Source organism: Bufo bufo, chromosome 10, assembly GCF_905171765.1.
Source record: "Bufo bufo chromosome 10, aBufBuf1.1, whole genome shotgun sequence".
NCBI classification, from domain to species: domain Eukaryota; kingdom Metazoa; phylum Chordata; class Amphibia; order Anura; family Bufonidae; genus Bufo; species Bufo bufo.
The window spans coordinates 51971959-51988616 of NC_053398.1; the positions used below are offsets into that span (position 1 = coordinate 51971959).

Sequence of the window (16658 nt, forward strand, 5' to 3'; positions counted from 1 at the left end):
GAAGTCACATGGCTGCTATGCCACTCAGCTTAGAGGGAGCAGTGCACATGGCCGTATTCTGGTTCTGCTATGTATGGAGCTGTAACAGGACTCCCATAAAAATGTGTTGGGCCTTTGCTGTAGGAATACGTCCAATTTCATATGGAACTTTTTCTATGGGATTCTGTACAAATCTGGTAGAAACCAAATCATGGACTGCTGCATCAGATGCTGTATGTAAGCAGTCTACCCCACAGAATATCTCTGTGCATACAGCACCCAAAGAGACCTCTACAGCAGCATATGTAGGTAATACAGCTTCCTACTAGGGAGATAATCGCCCTTCATATAAAACACAACACTTTTATCCAGTAGACACGCCATAAAAGTGAGATCAGTGGAGGTCTGATCGTTGTGACCCCCAACAGTCCCAAGAACTGGGCTGCCCGTCCAGTCCCTGTGCCTCGGAGAACTGCTTTCTCTTAGCTACTTCTGCCTCCTCCTGTATTAACTTTACTGGATTTTCACCAGATTAGGGACTGGCACCATAATGTGCAGGATCTAGTGGTATGACAGAAAAATGTTTGATGAGAAAATTGCAGCTGCTTTTATTGTTGGTTTTTATAAGCATTTTCTTTTTTTTTTCTTTTTTTAAACATCAAAAGTGTTATTTTTTGGCGTTCCCATAGGTTTCTTAAGTCCTATAAAGGAACCTATGGGAAAAACATGAAAAATTACTATACATAGAGTATTCTGCATTTTGAAAAGCAAATGCTTTGAACACCACAAAAACTCTTTGGGGGTCATTTATTAAGACCAGTGTTTTAGACGCCAGTCTTAATAAGCCCTTCAGTTGGTGGTGGATCCGCCGAAGTTATAAAGAGGTGCCGGCCTCTACATAACCTCCACGTATCCAGCGCCAGTCTAAATGTAAGATGGCTTCCTAGCTGTCTACATTTAGACCCTTTTCTACGCCTAAAACAGGCAAAGAAAATCATGAATCCCTTCCCTGCCCGGACCATTTTTTAGACCTGCTGTGAGCAGGGAAAAATTGCAGATTTTGGTGCAAATAACCTCAATCTGTGCCAGAAATATGCCTAATATAGTAACTGACCCCATTTGTATATAGTGTGAATTGTAATGCACTACATACTTTAACATCTGACTGGAAAACAATGCAAACAAAAGCTGTTAAAAATGCAACAAAAACACTCAAAATTGCACGTGAATCCAGCCTAAAGGGTTGTTGCCATCTTGGACATTTATGGAATATCTGCAGAACATACCATAAATGTCTGATGGATACAGATGCCTGGGACCCACACCTTTCTCTAGAACAGGGGTCTTTCCATCTGCCCGATGAGACAAATCCTGGGAGAGAATGAATGGAGAGATGGTTTCTCATGTGTGCAACTCTCTCCATTCACTTTTAGGGCGGTTAGCCACACGGCTCATTATCAGCCTGGATGTGGTGGCCAGTGGCCACCTCAACAAATAGAACAGGTTTCCTCCATTCTGCAGATAGGTGCTTGCATCTAAGAGATATCCCGTGGATGATGGGAATCCCCCTTTAAGTGAATTGTTGTATCAGAGTTTTTGTAGCAGGCTGAGGCAGAGCATTGGGAAGAGATAGGGAGAACATCCTGAGTTTGTGCAGTAACTGGTGGGGTCAGGATGTCATCTTTGAAGAAGATTAATGTGGGAATCTCCAGAAAATTTCTTTCTCATTGTTACCAAACCTTGCACTTTGTCTGACGTCATCTGTGGGTTTCCTCATTGAGACGTTTATTGTGCCAGGCACTTAAATACAGGAGGAGCAGAGAGTAACACAAGGACATTGCAGTTATCTAACCAGCACACGTTCTAGTAGGACGGCATTCCAGTGACTAGTAAGTACTGCTCTTCTATGTCTCACTTTTATCTTGGTATGGTCCACCAGAATGACAGAACAATGGCTGTAGTAGGAGTCAGATTTCTGGGCTAGCTTTTTCTGCAACATCCGTGATCATATAGATCAGAAAGAGTCCCTGTCACAATACTGTTGAGGACGTTGACATACCATACACCAAATGTTTAAGGGGTATTCTGCTATGCTTGAACATATGGATATGTTGGGATGTTTTTCTTGCTGACCCAATTTAACCTTCCAGTGTAGCCAATAAATGTCATCATCTGGCTAGGTTAAATGTCCTTTGTGTATGATACCCCTGCACCTGCCAGACAGCCGGCCAGTTCTCCTGCCCTTACCTGACTGCCTGTCTCCCCTGTATGCAACCTAACACACAGTTTTCCCCATAACATCACATACCTCCCCAGAGACCGGAAAGCTCAAACTTCTGCAAATATTGCAAAAGTGATGATTATCAGGTTAACTGACTGTGTTATATTGAGGTCAACTGCTATCATTTTCTATGGTCAGGGTAGCCAGGTCTTTCATGGATTTCCCCTCAGATCCATGACAAAATCTGCTTGTGCTTGAGATTTTACTCCATGCATTAACAGGATGAAATCTGCTGGGAAGAAAAGCTGTTGGATTTCTGAAAAAGTGAACATGATGCAGATTTTAAATATTTATCTGCAGGTTTTTCCTGCTACATGTGGATGGGTTTTATGCAACTCCATTTATATGTATTGTGCATTACCACAGATTGTACTGCACATCGCTGCAAATTTCTGCCACATGTGAACATTGCTGTATAACGTCATTATCGATGTCTTGGACTGCCTGCGTTGCAGAACATTGCAGTGTGCTCTGGACATTATTAGGGTAGGTTCGCACAGAGTTTTTTGGAGCAGGTTTTGAGGCAGTTTTCCCTTCAGGTTTTTCAGCCAAAGGCAGAAGTAGACCTAGCAGGAGAAAGAAGCCCTTCCTTTATATTTCCAATTCCTACTGAATCCACTTCTGACTGAAAAACTTGAAGAGAAAACTCAGTGTGAACCGACCCTTAGGGTGGTATCTAGCACCCTTTGCAGCCTTCCACTTCTTGGGTGTAATGTACTGCTTTTGGTCCAACAGCCACCACTCTTATTAATATTAGGGCGAATTCACATCACCCTTTATTTTTCAGTTCTTCTGATCCATCAGATAAAGAAAAAACTGATCTTGAGCATCAGTTATGCACATTTGCCATCCATTTGAGCTATTTCCATCAGAGATCCGTTTATTTAGAATGAAATGTGCATAACTGATGCTTAGGATCCGTTTTTTTTCTTTTGTTTTCTTTTCTGACGGATCAGAAGAACTGAAAAATAAACAGTGATGTGAACTCAGCCTATGCATTCTATGCCATTACGCCATTTGTTCTATGTACATATGAAAGGGACGTACAGTACAGACCAAAAGTTTGGACACACCTTCTCATTCAAAGAGTTTTCTTTATTTTCATGACTATGAAGGCATCAAAACTATGAATTAACACATGTGGAATTATATACATAACAAACAAGTGTGAAACAACTGAAAATATGTCATATTCTAGGTTCTTCAAAGTAGCCACCTTTTGCTTTAATTACTGCTTTGCACACTCTTGGCATTCTCTTGATGAGCTTCAAGAGGTAGTCCTCTGAAATGGTCTTCCAACAGTCTTGAATTAGTTCCCAGAGATGCTTAGCACTTGTTGGCCCTTTTGCCTTCACTCTGCGGTCCAGCTCACCCCAAACCATCTCGATTGGGTTCAGGTCCGGTGACTGTGGAGGCCAGGTCATCTGGCGCAGCACCCCATCACTCTCCTTCATGGTCAAATAGCCCTTACTTTCAAAGTTTTCCCAATTTTTCGGCCGACTGACTGAACTTCATTTCTTAAAGTAATGATGGCTACTAGTTTTTCTTTACTTAGCTGCTTTTTTCTTGCCATAAAACAAATTCTAACAGTCTATTCAGTAGGACTATCAGCTGTGTATCCACCTGACTATTCCTCAACGCAACTGATGGTCCCAACCCCATTTATAAGGTAAGAAAGCCCACTTATTAAACCTGACAGGGCACACCTGTGAAGTGAAAACCATTTCAGGGGACTACCTCTTGAAGCTCATCAAGAGAATGCCAAGAGTGTGCAAAGCAGTAATCAAAGCAAAAGGTGGCTACTTTGAAGAACCTAGAATATGACATATTTCCAGTTGTTTCACACTTGTTTGTTATGTATATAATTCCACATGTGTTAATTCATAGTTTTGATGCCTTCAGTGTGAATCTACAATTTTCATAGTCATGAAAATAAAGAAAACTCTTTGAATGAGAAGGTGTGTCCAAACTTTTGGTCTGTTCTGTACATGCATAATATAAAACCATTGCAATAAGCATGAATGAGACTATTTACAAACTGGTTCAGAAAGAGAGAGGACACTACCAGTGAGGTCTTACAATCTACAATGGATGGGGAAGGACACAGTAGGTGAGGGTAAAGCTGGTTACACGACGTTATAGTGGCAGTGGGTTGTAAGCTTGTCGGAAGAGGTGGGTTTTCAGGTTTCTTTTAAAGGTTTCCACTGAGAGTATGATATGTTGGGGTAGAGAGTTCCAGATTATGGGTGATGCACAGGAGCGGCGGCGATTGTGGAAAGAGGAGAGTAGGGAAGGAGATCTTGTGAGGATCAGAGATTGTGTGGGAAGGTACCATGAGATTGGGTCACGGATGTATGGAGGGGACAGATTGTGGACGGCCTTATATGTTATAGTTAGTGTTTTGTACTGGATTCTCTGGGCAACATAGAGCCAATGAAGAGATTGGCAGAGAAAAGAGAGGCAGAGGAGTAACGGGGGAGAGGTGGATCAGCTGAGCAGCAGAGTTGAGGATAGATTGGAGGGGTGCCAGAGCGTTAGATGGGAGGCCACAGAAGAGGATGTTACAGTAGTTTAGGCGGAAGATAATGAAGGCATGTACAAGCATTTTTGCAGACTCCGGGTTGAGGAATGAGCGGATCCGAGAGAAATGTTTGAGTTGGATTTGGGATGAGGTGGAAAGGGCTTGGATGTGTGGTTTGAAGGACAGAGCAGAATCAATTGTTACCCCAAGGCAGCAGACTTGGTTGACCGGAGAGAGTGCGGAGCCATTGACTGTGATAGATGGGTCTATTTTTAAGTGAGATGGGGGAAAGATAATACATTCTGTTGGTTCCATGTTCAGTTTTACAAGTGAGAGGAGGAGAAGGAGAATATAGCAGATAGACATTGTGGCTATGCAATGCTTTAGATGGGCTTCTTGTAGGCATGTGGCTACTATGCTTATAGGTTGATCCAGCAATGATCAGCAAACTATAGAGTACCGGGTCAGTAGCCCACTCATGCAATTATCTGCCATGGGAACATCTAAAATAAGCCTACTTCTAGTATGTATGGCTACCTTTAAGCAATCAACCAACCTTCCCACATGTCCATAACTGAGCTGTCTAAATATTTTATTGTAAACAGGTAATTATTTTGCTGTCCAGGGTTCTCTCAGCTTTTATGTCTCCCTTTATAAATATCATTGGGGTCATTTACAAAACATGTCCATCAGTTTTCTGACATACAAAAAGTGCATATTTTTGAGAAAATTCTATTTTGCACACAAATTTGCAATTTTTTTATTTCTACGCTGCTCTTCACACTATCTGTACAAGTAGATGTAGCCTAATGGAAGGGGCAAGCCACAGCAGCCCAACACATTTACTCTAAAATGCCAGAAAATTAGCACAAATTATAACCGAAATCAACTCCAAGTCCTGTCTAATGTAGATTTCAGTTTCTTGTGCATGCACATCAAAGATGCAACAAATTGATTAAATTGGCCGCATCTTACTCCTGTGAAACTCCAGTTTTTAGTAAATGACCTCCTATGTGTTTCATTCTTCCCAATACAGTATAATATAATACCCACCTGCGTGAGTCAGTTTTGCGTCAATGTGAAATTGATTTATTCTGTGCATGCAATCTAAACAAAATTTGGGGGTGGGGGGTGCAATGGAAAAAACAGAATCCATAATAATGAAACTCAATATCACATTATTTTGTTGCAGGTATCATGATCCTTCCATCCATTGTGCTACTGATCTGGACCATCCTCCCTTTACATTCTGCACAAGTGGCCAAGTATCAAAACATTTACTTTGGCCAGGCTCAAGGTTTAGTGTCTATTCCATCTGTCCCTCCCGATACCAAAATTATTTTACTATCCTTCAATCATATTTCATCCATATCCCTGGATTCTTTCAAAAGCCTCCCCCAGCTCCAAAGTCTCAGTCTTGGAGCACAGTTTACCAATGGATCTTTCTATGTTGCTCAAGATGCTTTTCATAACCTGCCTAACCTCATCACCCTTGACCTTGGTGGAAACCGCAACCTCACTTTACATTCTGATGCTTTCCGAGGGCTTTCCAAACTAGAAACCCTGCTTCTTGATCATAATGGACTAAATGAAAAGGTCCTAGAATCTGGTTTGTTTGGTGAGTTAATATCTCTGAAGAAGCTTGACCTGTCCTATAATAATATACGCAGACTGCAGCCAGACCCTAGCTTCCTGGGGTTACATTCAATCTCTACCATCATTTTGAAGCTCAACAAAATCAATGATTTATGTGGAGACACTCTCCAGAACTTGCAGGGAAGAAGATTGGAGTTACTTGACCTCTCATCTAATCCCCTTCAGGTTTATAACACATCACTATGCCCCAACCCCTTTACAAACATCACATTAGACACCCTAGATGTATCTTCAATGGCCTGGAATCCAGAAAAGGTGGAAACATTCTTTAAAATTATTTCTGGGACTCAAGTCAAACATGTCCGGATGAGGCATAATGCCTTGCTGGGAAGTGGATTTGGCTTTAAAAACCTGAAGAACCCAGATAAAAGCACATTCTCAGGCCTTAGCCTCAGTAATGTCTACATTCTTGACATATCTCATAGCTTCACCTCAGCATTGTCATCCGAAATATTTTCTGTGTTCCCAAAACTATTGCTCCTTGATCTGTCCTCCAGCCAAATCAACTACATCAGCCCTGGAGCATTCTCAGGTTTAAGACAACTGGTGAGTCTTAATATGTCAGGAAATCTCATTGGAGATATTACGAGCAGCAGTTTTAAAAATCTGTCATCTTCCCTTATAGCTCTGGATCTTAGTTCCAATCATATTGGAGTTATACAATATGAAGCCATGAATGGCCTTGTTTCCTTGGATTCGCTCAGCTTAAGGGACAATTCCCTTACACAAATCCCACCAGTCAAGCTGCCAAGTTTAAGTTTTGTCTTATTAAAACAAAATCGCATCTCCAGCACTTATGGTCTTACCTCCTTCTGCCCTAACTGTAAATTTGTGGATCTTTCAAATAATCGTCTGACTGATCTGAGGACCTTGTGGGATATCCTTCAGTTACGTTCTCTAACACAACTTCTACTAAGTAATAACAAACTTTCACGGTGTTCGCCTAATACCACTAATAAACATGTGGGCAACAGTTCCCTTCTTTATTTAGATCTATCAGATAACGACCTAGGACAAGTTTGGAATGTCGACCAGTGTTCAGAAATCTTCATGCCTCTGGCCTCACTGGAAACACTCAATCTTGCAAGGAACCGCATTAACTCTCTGCCTGAAGACGTATTCAGAGGGTTAAAGAGTCTCCAAACTTTAGACTTGTCTGGAAATAACCTAAGACTCATTCCTCAGAAATTGTTTGTTAATCTGAAAACACTGAAGTCCTTAAATATAGGAAGCAACAACCTTGTCACCCTGTCATCCTCAACTTTTACACCTCTCGTGTCCTTAAAAAGCCTTGACTTATCAGATATCACATTTGTTTGTAACTGTGCCATCAACGAATTTTGGCATTGGATGATAACGACTAATGTGAATGTAGTCAACCATAGGAATGAGGTCAAATGCCTCAATCTGTCTCCACCTGTACGAGAGATGCCACTGGCGACTTACTTTAATGAATGTTAAGGAAGACCTCTATCAATTGGATTTTGTAAATTATCTATTGGATATATTAGATCTAGCATATAGCATTATCAAGCCATCCTGCTCTTTTTGCCTGTATGGGTTTGGGTTTCACCAATGTGATGTTTAAGTGATGGGTTTACATTATTATACACATTATTAATCTACTGTACATTAAAATTTAATTTTGTAAATACACGCATTTCTTATCTTGTACTGATCCTGAATGACTTCCTTCATTAGTGTTTCGACCCGCAACTCTCCCGGCTCTTATTAGAAACAGTTAACAAGCTTGCCGTGAGAGACATCACTAACAACTTTACTGAGCTCTCATAATGAAGTGGAAGGCTGTTTTCATGCTTCGGGGTCCTGCTGTAGGCTTTTCCATGGTTCCTTATATTTATGCAAAACTGGCAGATTTTTTTTCTGCAATTTTAGAATATTGCGGCAAAGATGGTGACATGACCCAACCCTTAGCCGGCCATCAACCATCCCTCCTAACCCTCACCTCCTCTACAAATTCAGTGGTAAAAGGTGGACCCTGTTACATTCTCTGCTTTAGCCATAAGGACATCTGATACAGCTGTTCATCAGTAAGTGGCCACCTCCGCAGCACAGTTATTGAGAGAAAAAGAACACTTACAAAAGTCATGCAGACGTAGGAAGATATCCAAAATATGTAGGCTGCACACATTCCTGTACTACATTTAAGGTTCTGTTCACTTTGGATTGGCGACTCTCCCTGGAACCTCCTCTGTCTGCAATTCATCCAAATTTGACGGCAGGAATAGTGCCGCATGCAGTGCTGTCTTTGTTGTCAAACCGACAACTGAGACCATGATGGACCCATCTGTAAGTAAATGGAGTCTGAGGAGTGTCATTGGGGTCCATTGCATGATGAATCCATGGCAGTGCTGTGAATTCTGTGACGAACTGGCCTTAACTGCGGAACGATACTACAAAGGTATACACGATAAACAGGATACACGGTGGGTGCCGCAATGACCAGAATTGGAGATAACACTGATCCCTGTCATTTTACCACTAAGATGCCACAGTCAATGATATAAAAACAATTATTTATCATGTGTGGTGAATGTATGGTGAACAGAAAACAATAAAAATTGATGATTTTTTTGCCCCCTAAAATTTTTTATATGTACCTTAAAATTGTACCAATAAAACTACAGACTGAATTGGAAAAAAACAAGCCCTCCCAAACTTTTGTAAATGGAAATATAAAAATGTTATGGGTGTCAGAAAATGGCGTTATTATGAAAAACATAATAAAAGCTATATATACTTGGTATCTCCGTAATCAAACTGGTCCATAGAATAAGGTTGAACAATTACACAGACAGAGTGGGGATGGTGATTCTTATTAAAACTTAACTTTTAATTCATTCGATAGAATAAAGTCCCTAAATATTCATATTTGATACAAAAAAAAAAAAAGTGCATGATAACACAAAAGATAGTAAATAAAGCGGTGCACAGAGGCACCTAAGATAACGGGTAGTCCTACCGTTTTGCTGGAGTCCTCCAGTTTCCGTGGATATTCAATAGATGTAAAATTACTGTGAAGAGAGCAGTTAAAGCTGGACAGGGGTATTGATGGGTTCTAGGTACCTAGACAGCCCTAATATATGGGTGCTAGCGTAGCCCTAGCGTCCTATTCACGGAGCACCCGTTCTAATAAGAACGACCCCGTCCGGTACCTTGCCCTTTTGCTACTTGGCCCTATTGTGCCCTAGTGTAGCTAATCCCTACACGCATGTTTCGTATCAGAACTCCTCAGGGGAATATTGAGCACACACAGAGGGGCAATACAGTACAATAACATATGGTGCTGGTATTCGTAAGTCAGTGATCAACACACACAGTTGTAACACAAATGACACATTGATACCTTACAGGTGGTAGCCTCTGTTCCAGAATTACTTGCGAATGTCCTATGGAATACATCGGCTAAACAAAGAGAGAATTGCGCAGACGCATTGGCGAACACCTGGGAGACATTACCAACAGAAGAGATACAGCTGTATCTCGTCAGGTACAGGAGTACCATCATGGGGACCCGCGGAGTATCAAGGTCATGGGTATTGAGGTGATCACCCCCCCCCCCCCCCCCCTTTGCGGGGAGGTGACTGGGACCGCATACTTTTACAACAGGAAGCCCGCTGGATCCATACCCTGCGTACTGTAGCCCCCCAGGGTCTAAATGAACAACTCCTGCTTTGGTTGTTTCATCTGACAACCATAGCGTAAGATAAGGATCCATATAAACAATTCTGCTTTGGTTGCCCCCTTGACAACCATAGCAAAAGACAATAATGGATGTCAATCCCTGTCTCTTATATCTGACAGGTTCATTCATCTTAATATGAAAATGTCACTTATTATGTGTTACTTCCTATGTATCTATGTAAGGACTGTACTGACCAGAATACTTTTATTTTCATCCTACTGCCAAAAATGCCATTATAACATGCACCGCTTTTGCTATAGACGGTGCCTTAATGATGGTTGCCATAAAATGTCCCGGTTACTAGGCAACCTACTAAACAATGGCCGCTGGATGTAATGTGTCCCGGGCTGATGACACAATCCTCGGCCATCTGCAATGACGCGCTCGCAACTGACCGCGTCATTCCGCATATTACCAGTGCTGTCTACCTTCAGCATGGACAGCGCATGCGCGATGACGCCAACCGCCCCGCTGACGTCACCGCGCTGTGCTTCAAGCCTCGCTTTGAGGCCAAACTCTGTTTAAATATGAGCGGGTGATTTCCTTTAAGCAGGCTACATCACAGCCTCAAGATACATCGCTGCGCTCACGAATATGGATCCTACTATCATTAGGCTGCCCTTTCAACACTGCCTCTTCATCGTTAGGCACGTACTGCGCCCCGATACATGTGTGGAGCCTGGAACAGAGGCTACCACCTGTAAGGTATCAATGTGTCATTTGTGTTATAACTGTGTGTGTTGATCACTGACTTACGGATACCAACACCATATGTTACTGTACTGTATTGCCCCTCTGTGTGTGCTCAATATTCCCCTGAGGAGTTCTGATACGAAACATGCGTGTAGGGATTAGCTACACTAGGGCACAATAGGGCCAAGTAGCAAAAGGGCAAGGTACCGGACGGGGTCGTTCTTATTAGAACGGGTGCTCCGTGAATAGGACGCTAGGGCTACGCTAGCACCCATATATTAGGGCTGTCTAGGTACCTAGAACCCATCAATACCCCTGTCCAGCTTTAACTGCTCTCTTCACAGTAATATTACATCTACTGAATATCCACGGAAACGGGAGGACTCCAGCAAAACGGTAGGACTACCGGTTATCTTAGGTGCCGCCGTGCACCGCTTTATTTACTATCTTTTGTGTTATCATGCACTTTTTTTTGTATCAAATATGAATATTTAGGGACTTTATTCTATCGAATGAATTAAAAGTTACGTTTTAATAAGAATCACCATCCCCACTCTGTTTGTGTAATTTAAAGTATAGGTGATTAAGTCATCAATTAACATATAGCTTCCCCTTAGGTCTCATGCACACGACAGTATGGCTTTTTCAGTGTTTTGCGGTCCGTTTTTTACAGATCCATTGTTCCGTTTTTTGTTTCAGTTGTGTTTCCGTTTCGTTTCTGTTTTTCCGTTCTTCCGTATGCCATATACAGCATACAGTAATTACATAGAAAAAATTGGGCTGGGCATAACATTTTCAATAGATGGTTCAGCAAAAACGGAACGGATACGGAAGACATACGGATGCATTTCCGTATGTGTTCCGTTTTTTTTGCGGACCCATTGACTTGAATGGAGTTAAGCCCTGTGATTTGCGGACAAGAATAGGACATGTTCTATCTTTTCACGGTACGGAAATACGGAAATACTGAAACGGAATGCTCACGGAGACACTTCAGTATTTTTTGCTAAACCATTGAAATGAATGGTTCAGTATATGTTCCGCATACTGAACTCAAAAAACGTCCAGTAAACTGAACGCAAAATACTGTCGTGTGCATGAGCCCTTAGTTGTAAGGTTGAACAATGAATTGCATTTTTTCCAATTTTACCCCAAAAAGATTTATTTTCCTGTTTTCCAATACAAGATATGTTAAATTAAAAGGTGCTATTAAAAAGACATCTTGTCCTGTAAAAAGCAAGCCCTTATATGACTATGTGAATAGAAAAGTAAAAAAGTCATGGCTCTTGAAAGGAGGAGAGGTAAAAATAAAAACATTGAAGTCCTAAAAGTACAGTGAATTCATTTAATAGCTTGTATCACTTATTGGCCACTAGAGAGCAGTATAGGCTTAGGTACGAAGTATTGCAATATGTCAAGTGTCCACTAGATGGAAATCAGGTACTGGATTAATTTCTATTTAAAAAGAACACAATGTAATCCCTTTTAAACCTCAATTTTTCCTGATTCTGTGATTTTTTTTTTTATGGCAACGTTTTAGAAGGAGATTGCAGGATTGCAAGATTATCAGTGCAGATTAACAATGTTGCAGATCTGGCCATAAATTTTACACTTTGCAATGAATGCAAAGGGAAAAATATATGGTTAAACTTTGGGAAAACTCTATGGCAAAACATACTGTATAACATTCAGACTTTGGGGGGTTAAATGTATGGAACAGAATAAGTCAAGTAGCTGGTTTCTACAGGTTACTCCCCTCCTCAGGCTCCACCGCTGTCTGCTGCTCCAGTCCTTGGTGCACAATGAGGAGCTGATCATCACACACTGCACCACATACGGTACATCTCACACTGTATCACACACTGCACCACATACGGTACATCTCACACATCACACACTGCACCACATACTGTACATCTCACACATCACACACTGCACCACATACTGTACATCTCACACTGTATCACACACTGCACCACATACGGTACATCTCACACATCACACACTGCACCACATACTGTACATCTCACACTGTATCACACACTGCACCACATACGGTACATCTCACACATCACCACATACTGTACATCTCACACTGTATCACACACTGCACCACATACTGTACATCTCACACTGCACCACATACTGTGCATCTCACACATCACACACTGCACCACATACTGTACATCTCACACTGCACCACATACGGTACATCTCACACTGTATCACACACTGCACCACATACGGTACATCTCACACATCACACACTGCACCACATACTGTACATCTCACACATCACACACTGCACCACATACTGTACATCTCACACATCACACCACATACTGTACATCTCACACTGCACACATACTGTACATCTCACACATCACACACTGCACCACATACTGTACATCTCACACATCACACCACATACTGTACATCTCACACTGCACACATACTGTACATCTCACACATCACACACTGCACCACATACTGTACATCTCACACTGTATCACACTGCACCACATACTGTACATCTCACACATCACACACTGCGCCACATACTGTACATCTCACACATCACACACTGCGCCACATACTGTACATCTCACACATCACACCACATACTGTACATCTCACACATCACACACTGCGCCACATACTGTACATCTCACACATCACACCACATACTGTACATCTCACACATCACACACTCAGGGCCGCCTTTAACACGGGACAAAGGGGGCAGCTGCCCCGGGCCCAGTTGCTCATGGGGGGCCCAAGACGACTGCCTATTGAGCCCTGCTGGCCACTGGAGGACCTTTCATGGGTCCATACTTTATTAACTAAGTAGAAGGACATGTAGGGCATACATGGTGGATGTCCCTGCACTTACTATTATTTCTGGGCGCCGCTCCGTTGCGCCGCTGTGGCCCCCGTTACATTCTCCCGCGGTGTATGCTAAGTAACAGCATCGTAACACCAGGGAGGAGACATCAGCTTTTCTCTGTGGGCGTTCCTTCTCACTGACTGTAGCGCTGTCCAATCGCAGCGCAGAATGTCACAGCCAGGGAGAAAAAAAAACTCACCTTCTACCTGACTTTCTGCGCTGCACTTGGACAGCTCACAGCCAGGGAGAAGGAACGTCCACATAGTGTGTGATGATCAGCTACTCCTTGTGTTCTCCCTCTTGCCCAGAGTCCAATCAATATTAACCACTTAAAGACCACAGGTTTATACCCCCCTAGTGACCAGGCCCTTTTTTACAAATCGGCACTTCACAACTTTAACGGTTTATTGCTCGGTCATGCAACAACTTGCCACCCAAATAAATTTTACCTCCTTTTCTTCTCACAAATACAGCTTTCTTTTGGTGTTATTTGATTGCTGCTAAGATTTTTCGTTTTTACGATATTAATCAAAATAGGCCGCAATTTTCTCAAAAAAAAATTATTTAACTTTATCTGGTTAACCACCTCCGGATCGCCTAACGCAGGATCGCGTTCCGGAGGTGGCAGCGCTGCGCACAGTCACTCATATATGCGTCATCTCGCGAGACTTCCTGTGAACGCGCGCACACAGGCGCGCGCGCTCACAGGAACGGAAGGTAAGAGAGTTGATCTCCAGCCTGCCAGCGGCGATCGTTCGCTGGCAGGCTGGAGATGTGTTTTTTTAACCCCTAACAGGTATATTAGACGCTGTTTTGATAACAGCGTCTAATATACCTGCTACCTGGTCCTCTGGTGGTCCCCTTTGTTTGGATCGACCACCAGAGGACACAGGTAGCTCAGTAAAGTACCACCAAGCACCACTACACTACACTACACCCCCCCGTCACTTATTAACCCCTTATTAGCCCCTGATCACCCCATATAGACTCCCTGATCACTCCCCTGTCATTGATTACACCCCTGTCATTGATCAACCCCCTGTAAAGCTCCATTCAGACGTCCGCATGATTTTTACGGATCCACTGATAGATGGATCGGATCCGCAAAACGCATCCGGACGTCTGAATGAAGCCTTACAGGGGCATGATCAATGACTGTGGTGATCACCCCATATAGACTCCCTGATCACCCCCCTGTCATTGATTACACCCCTGTCATTGATTACCCCCCTGTAAAGCTCCATTCAGACGTCCGCATGATTTTTACGGATCCACTGATAGATGGATCGGATCCGCAAAACGGATCCGGACGTCTGAATGAAGCCTTACAGGGGCATGATCAATGACTGGTGATCACCCCATATAGACTCCCTGATCACCCCCCTGTAAAGCTCCATTCAGATGTCCGCATGATTTTTACGGATGCACTGATAGATGGATCGGATCCGCAAAACGCATACGGACGTCTGAATGAAGCCTTACAGGGGCGTGATCAATGACTGTGGTGATCACCCCATATAGACTCCCTGATCACCCCCCTGTCATTGATCACTCCCCCTGTCATTGATCACTCCCCCTGTCATTGATCACCCTCTGTAAGGCTCCATTCAGACATTTTTTTGGCCCCGCTAACTTGTGCCAAAAAAAAAAAAATTCTATGAACTCGCCATGCCCCTCATTGAATACCTTGGGGTGTCTTCTTTCCAAAATGGGGTCACATGTGGGGTATTTATACTGCCCTGGCATTCTAGGGGCCCCAAAGCGTGAGAAGAAGTCTGGTATCCAAATGTCTAAAAATGCCCTCCTAAAAGGAATTTGGGCACCTTTGCGCATCTAGGCTGCAAAAAAGTGTCACACATCTGGTATCGCCGTACTCAGGAGAAGTTGGGGAATGTGTTTTGGGGTGACATTTTACATATACCCATGCTGGGTGAGAGAAATATCTTGGTCAAATGCCAACTTTGTATAAAAAAATGGGAAAAGTTGTCTTTTGCCAAGATATTTCTCTCACCCAGCAAGGGTATATGTAAAATGACACCCCAAAACACATTCCCCAACTTCTCCTGAATACGGCGATACCACATGTGTGACACTTTTTTGCAGCCTAGGTGGGCAAAGGGCCCCATATTCCAAAGAGCACCTTTAGGATTTCACAGGTCATTTACCTACTTACCACACATTAGGGCCCCTGGAAAATGCCAGGGCAGTACAACTACCCCACAAGTGACACCATTTTGGAAAGAAGACACCCCAAGGTATTCCGTGAGGGGCATGGCGAGTTCCTAGAATTTTTTATTTTTTGTCACAAGTTAGTGGAAAATGCTGATTTTTTTTTTTTCATACAAAATCTCATATTCCACTAACTTGTGACAAAAAATAAAAACTTCCATGAACTCACTATGCCCATCAGCGAATACCTTGGGGTCTCTTCTTTCCAAAATGGGGTCACTTGTGGGGTAGTTATACTGCCCTGGCATTCTAGGGGCCCAAATGTGTGGTAAGGAGTTTGAAATCAAATTCTGTAAAAAATGACCTGTGAAATCCGAAAGGTGCTCTTTGGAATATGGGCCCCTTTGCCCACCTAGGCTGCAAAAAAGTGTCACACATCTGGTATCTCCGTACTCAGGAGAAGTTGGGGAATGTGTTTTGGGGTGTCATTTTACATATACCCATGCTGGGTGAGAGAAATATCTTGGCAAAAGACAACTTTTTCCATTTTTTTTTATACAAAGTTGGCATTTGACCAAGATATTTATCTCACCCAGCATGGGTATATGTAAAATGACACCCCAAAACACATTCCTCAACTTCTCCTGAATACAGAGATACCAGATGTGTGACACTTTTTTGCAGCCTAGGTGGGCAAAGGGGCCCATATTCCAAAGAGCACCTTTCGGATTTCACTCGTCATTTTTTACAGAATTTGATTTCAAAC

The 16658-nt window shown here is 42.6% G+C and overlaps 1 protein-coding gene across 1 annotated transcript; it reads left to right on the plus strand.

Annotated features, from left to right (window-relative positions):
* The first annotated feature begins 1737 nt into the window (after positions 1–1737).
* LOC120980705 (toll-like receptor 5) lies at positions 1738–8093 on the plus strand. The gene is made up of 2 exons (XM_040409959.1): positions 1738–1868; positions 5974–8093. The coding sequence occupies exon 2, from the start codon at positions 5979–5981 to the stop codon at positions 7896–7898; it is 1920 nt and encodes a 639-aa protein (XP_040265893.1). The 5' UTR covers positions 1738–1868; positions 5974–5978; the 3' UTR covers positions 7899–8093.
* Positions 8094–16658: the final 8565 nt, after the last annotated feature.

Excerpts from the sequence above, each read along its gene's own strand:
- LOC120980705 (XM_040409959.1), top strand. The coding sequence starts at position 5,979 with ATGATCCTTCCATCCATTGTGCTACTGATCTGGACCATCCTCCCTTTA.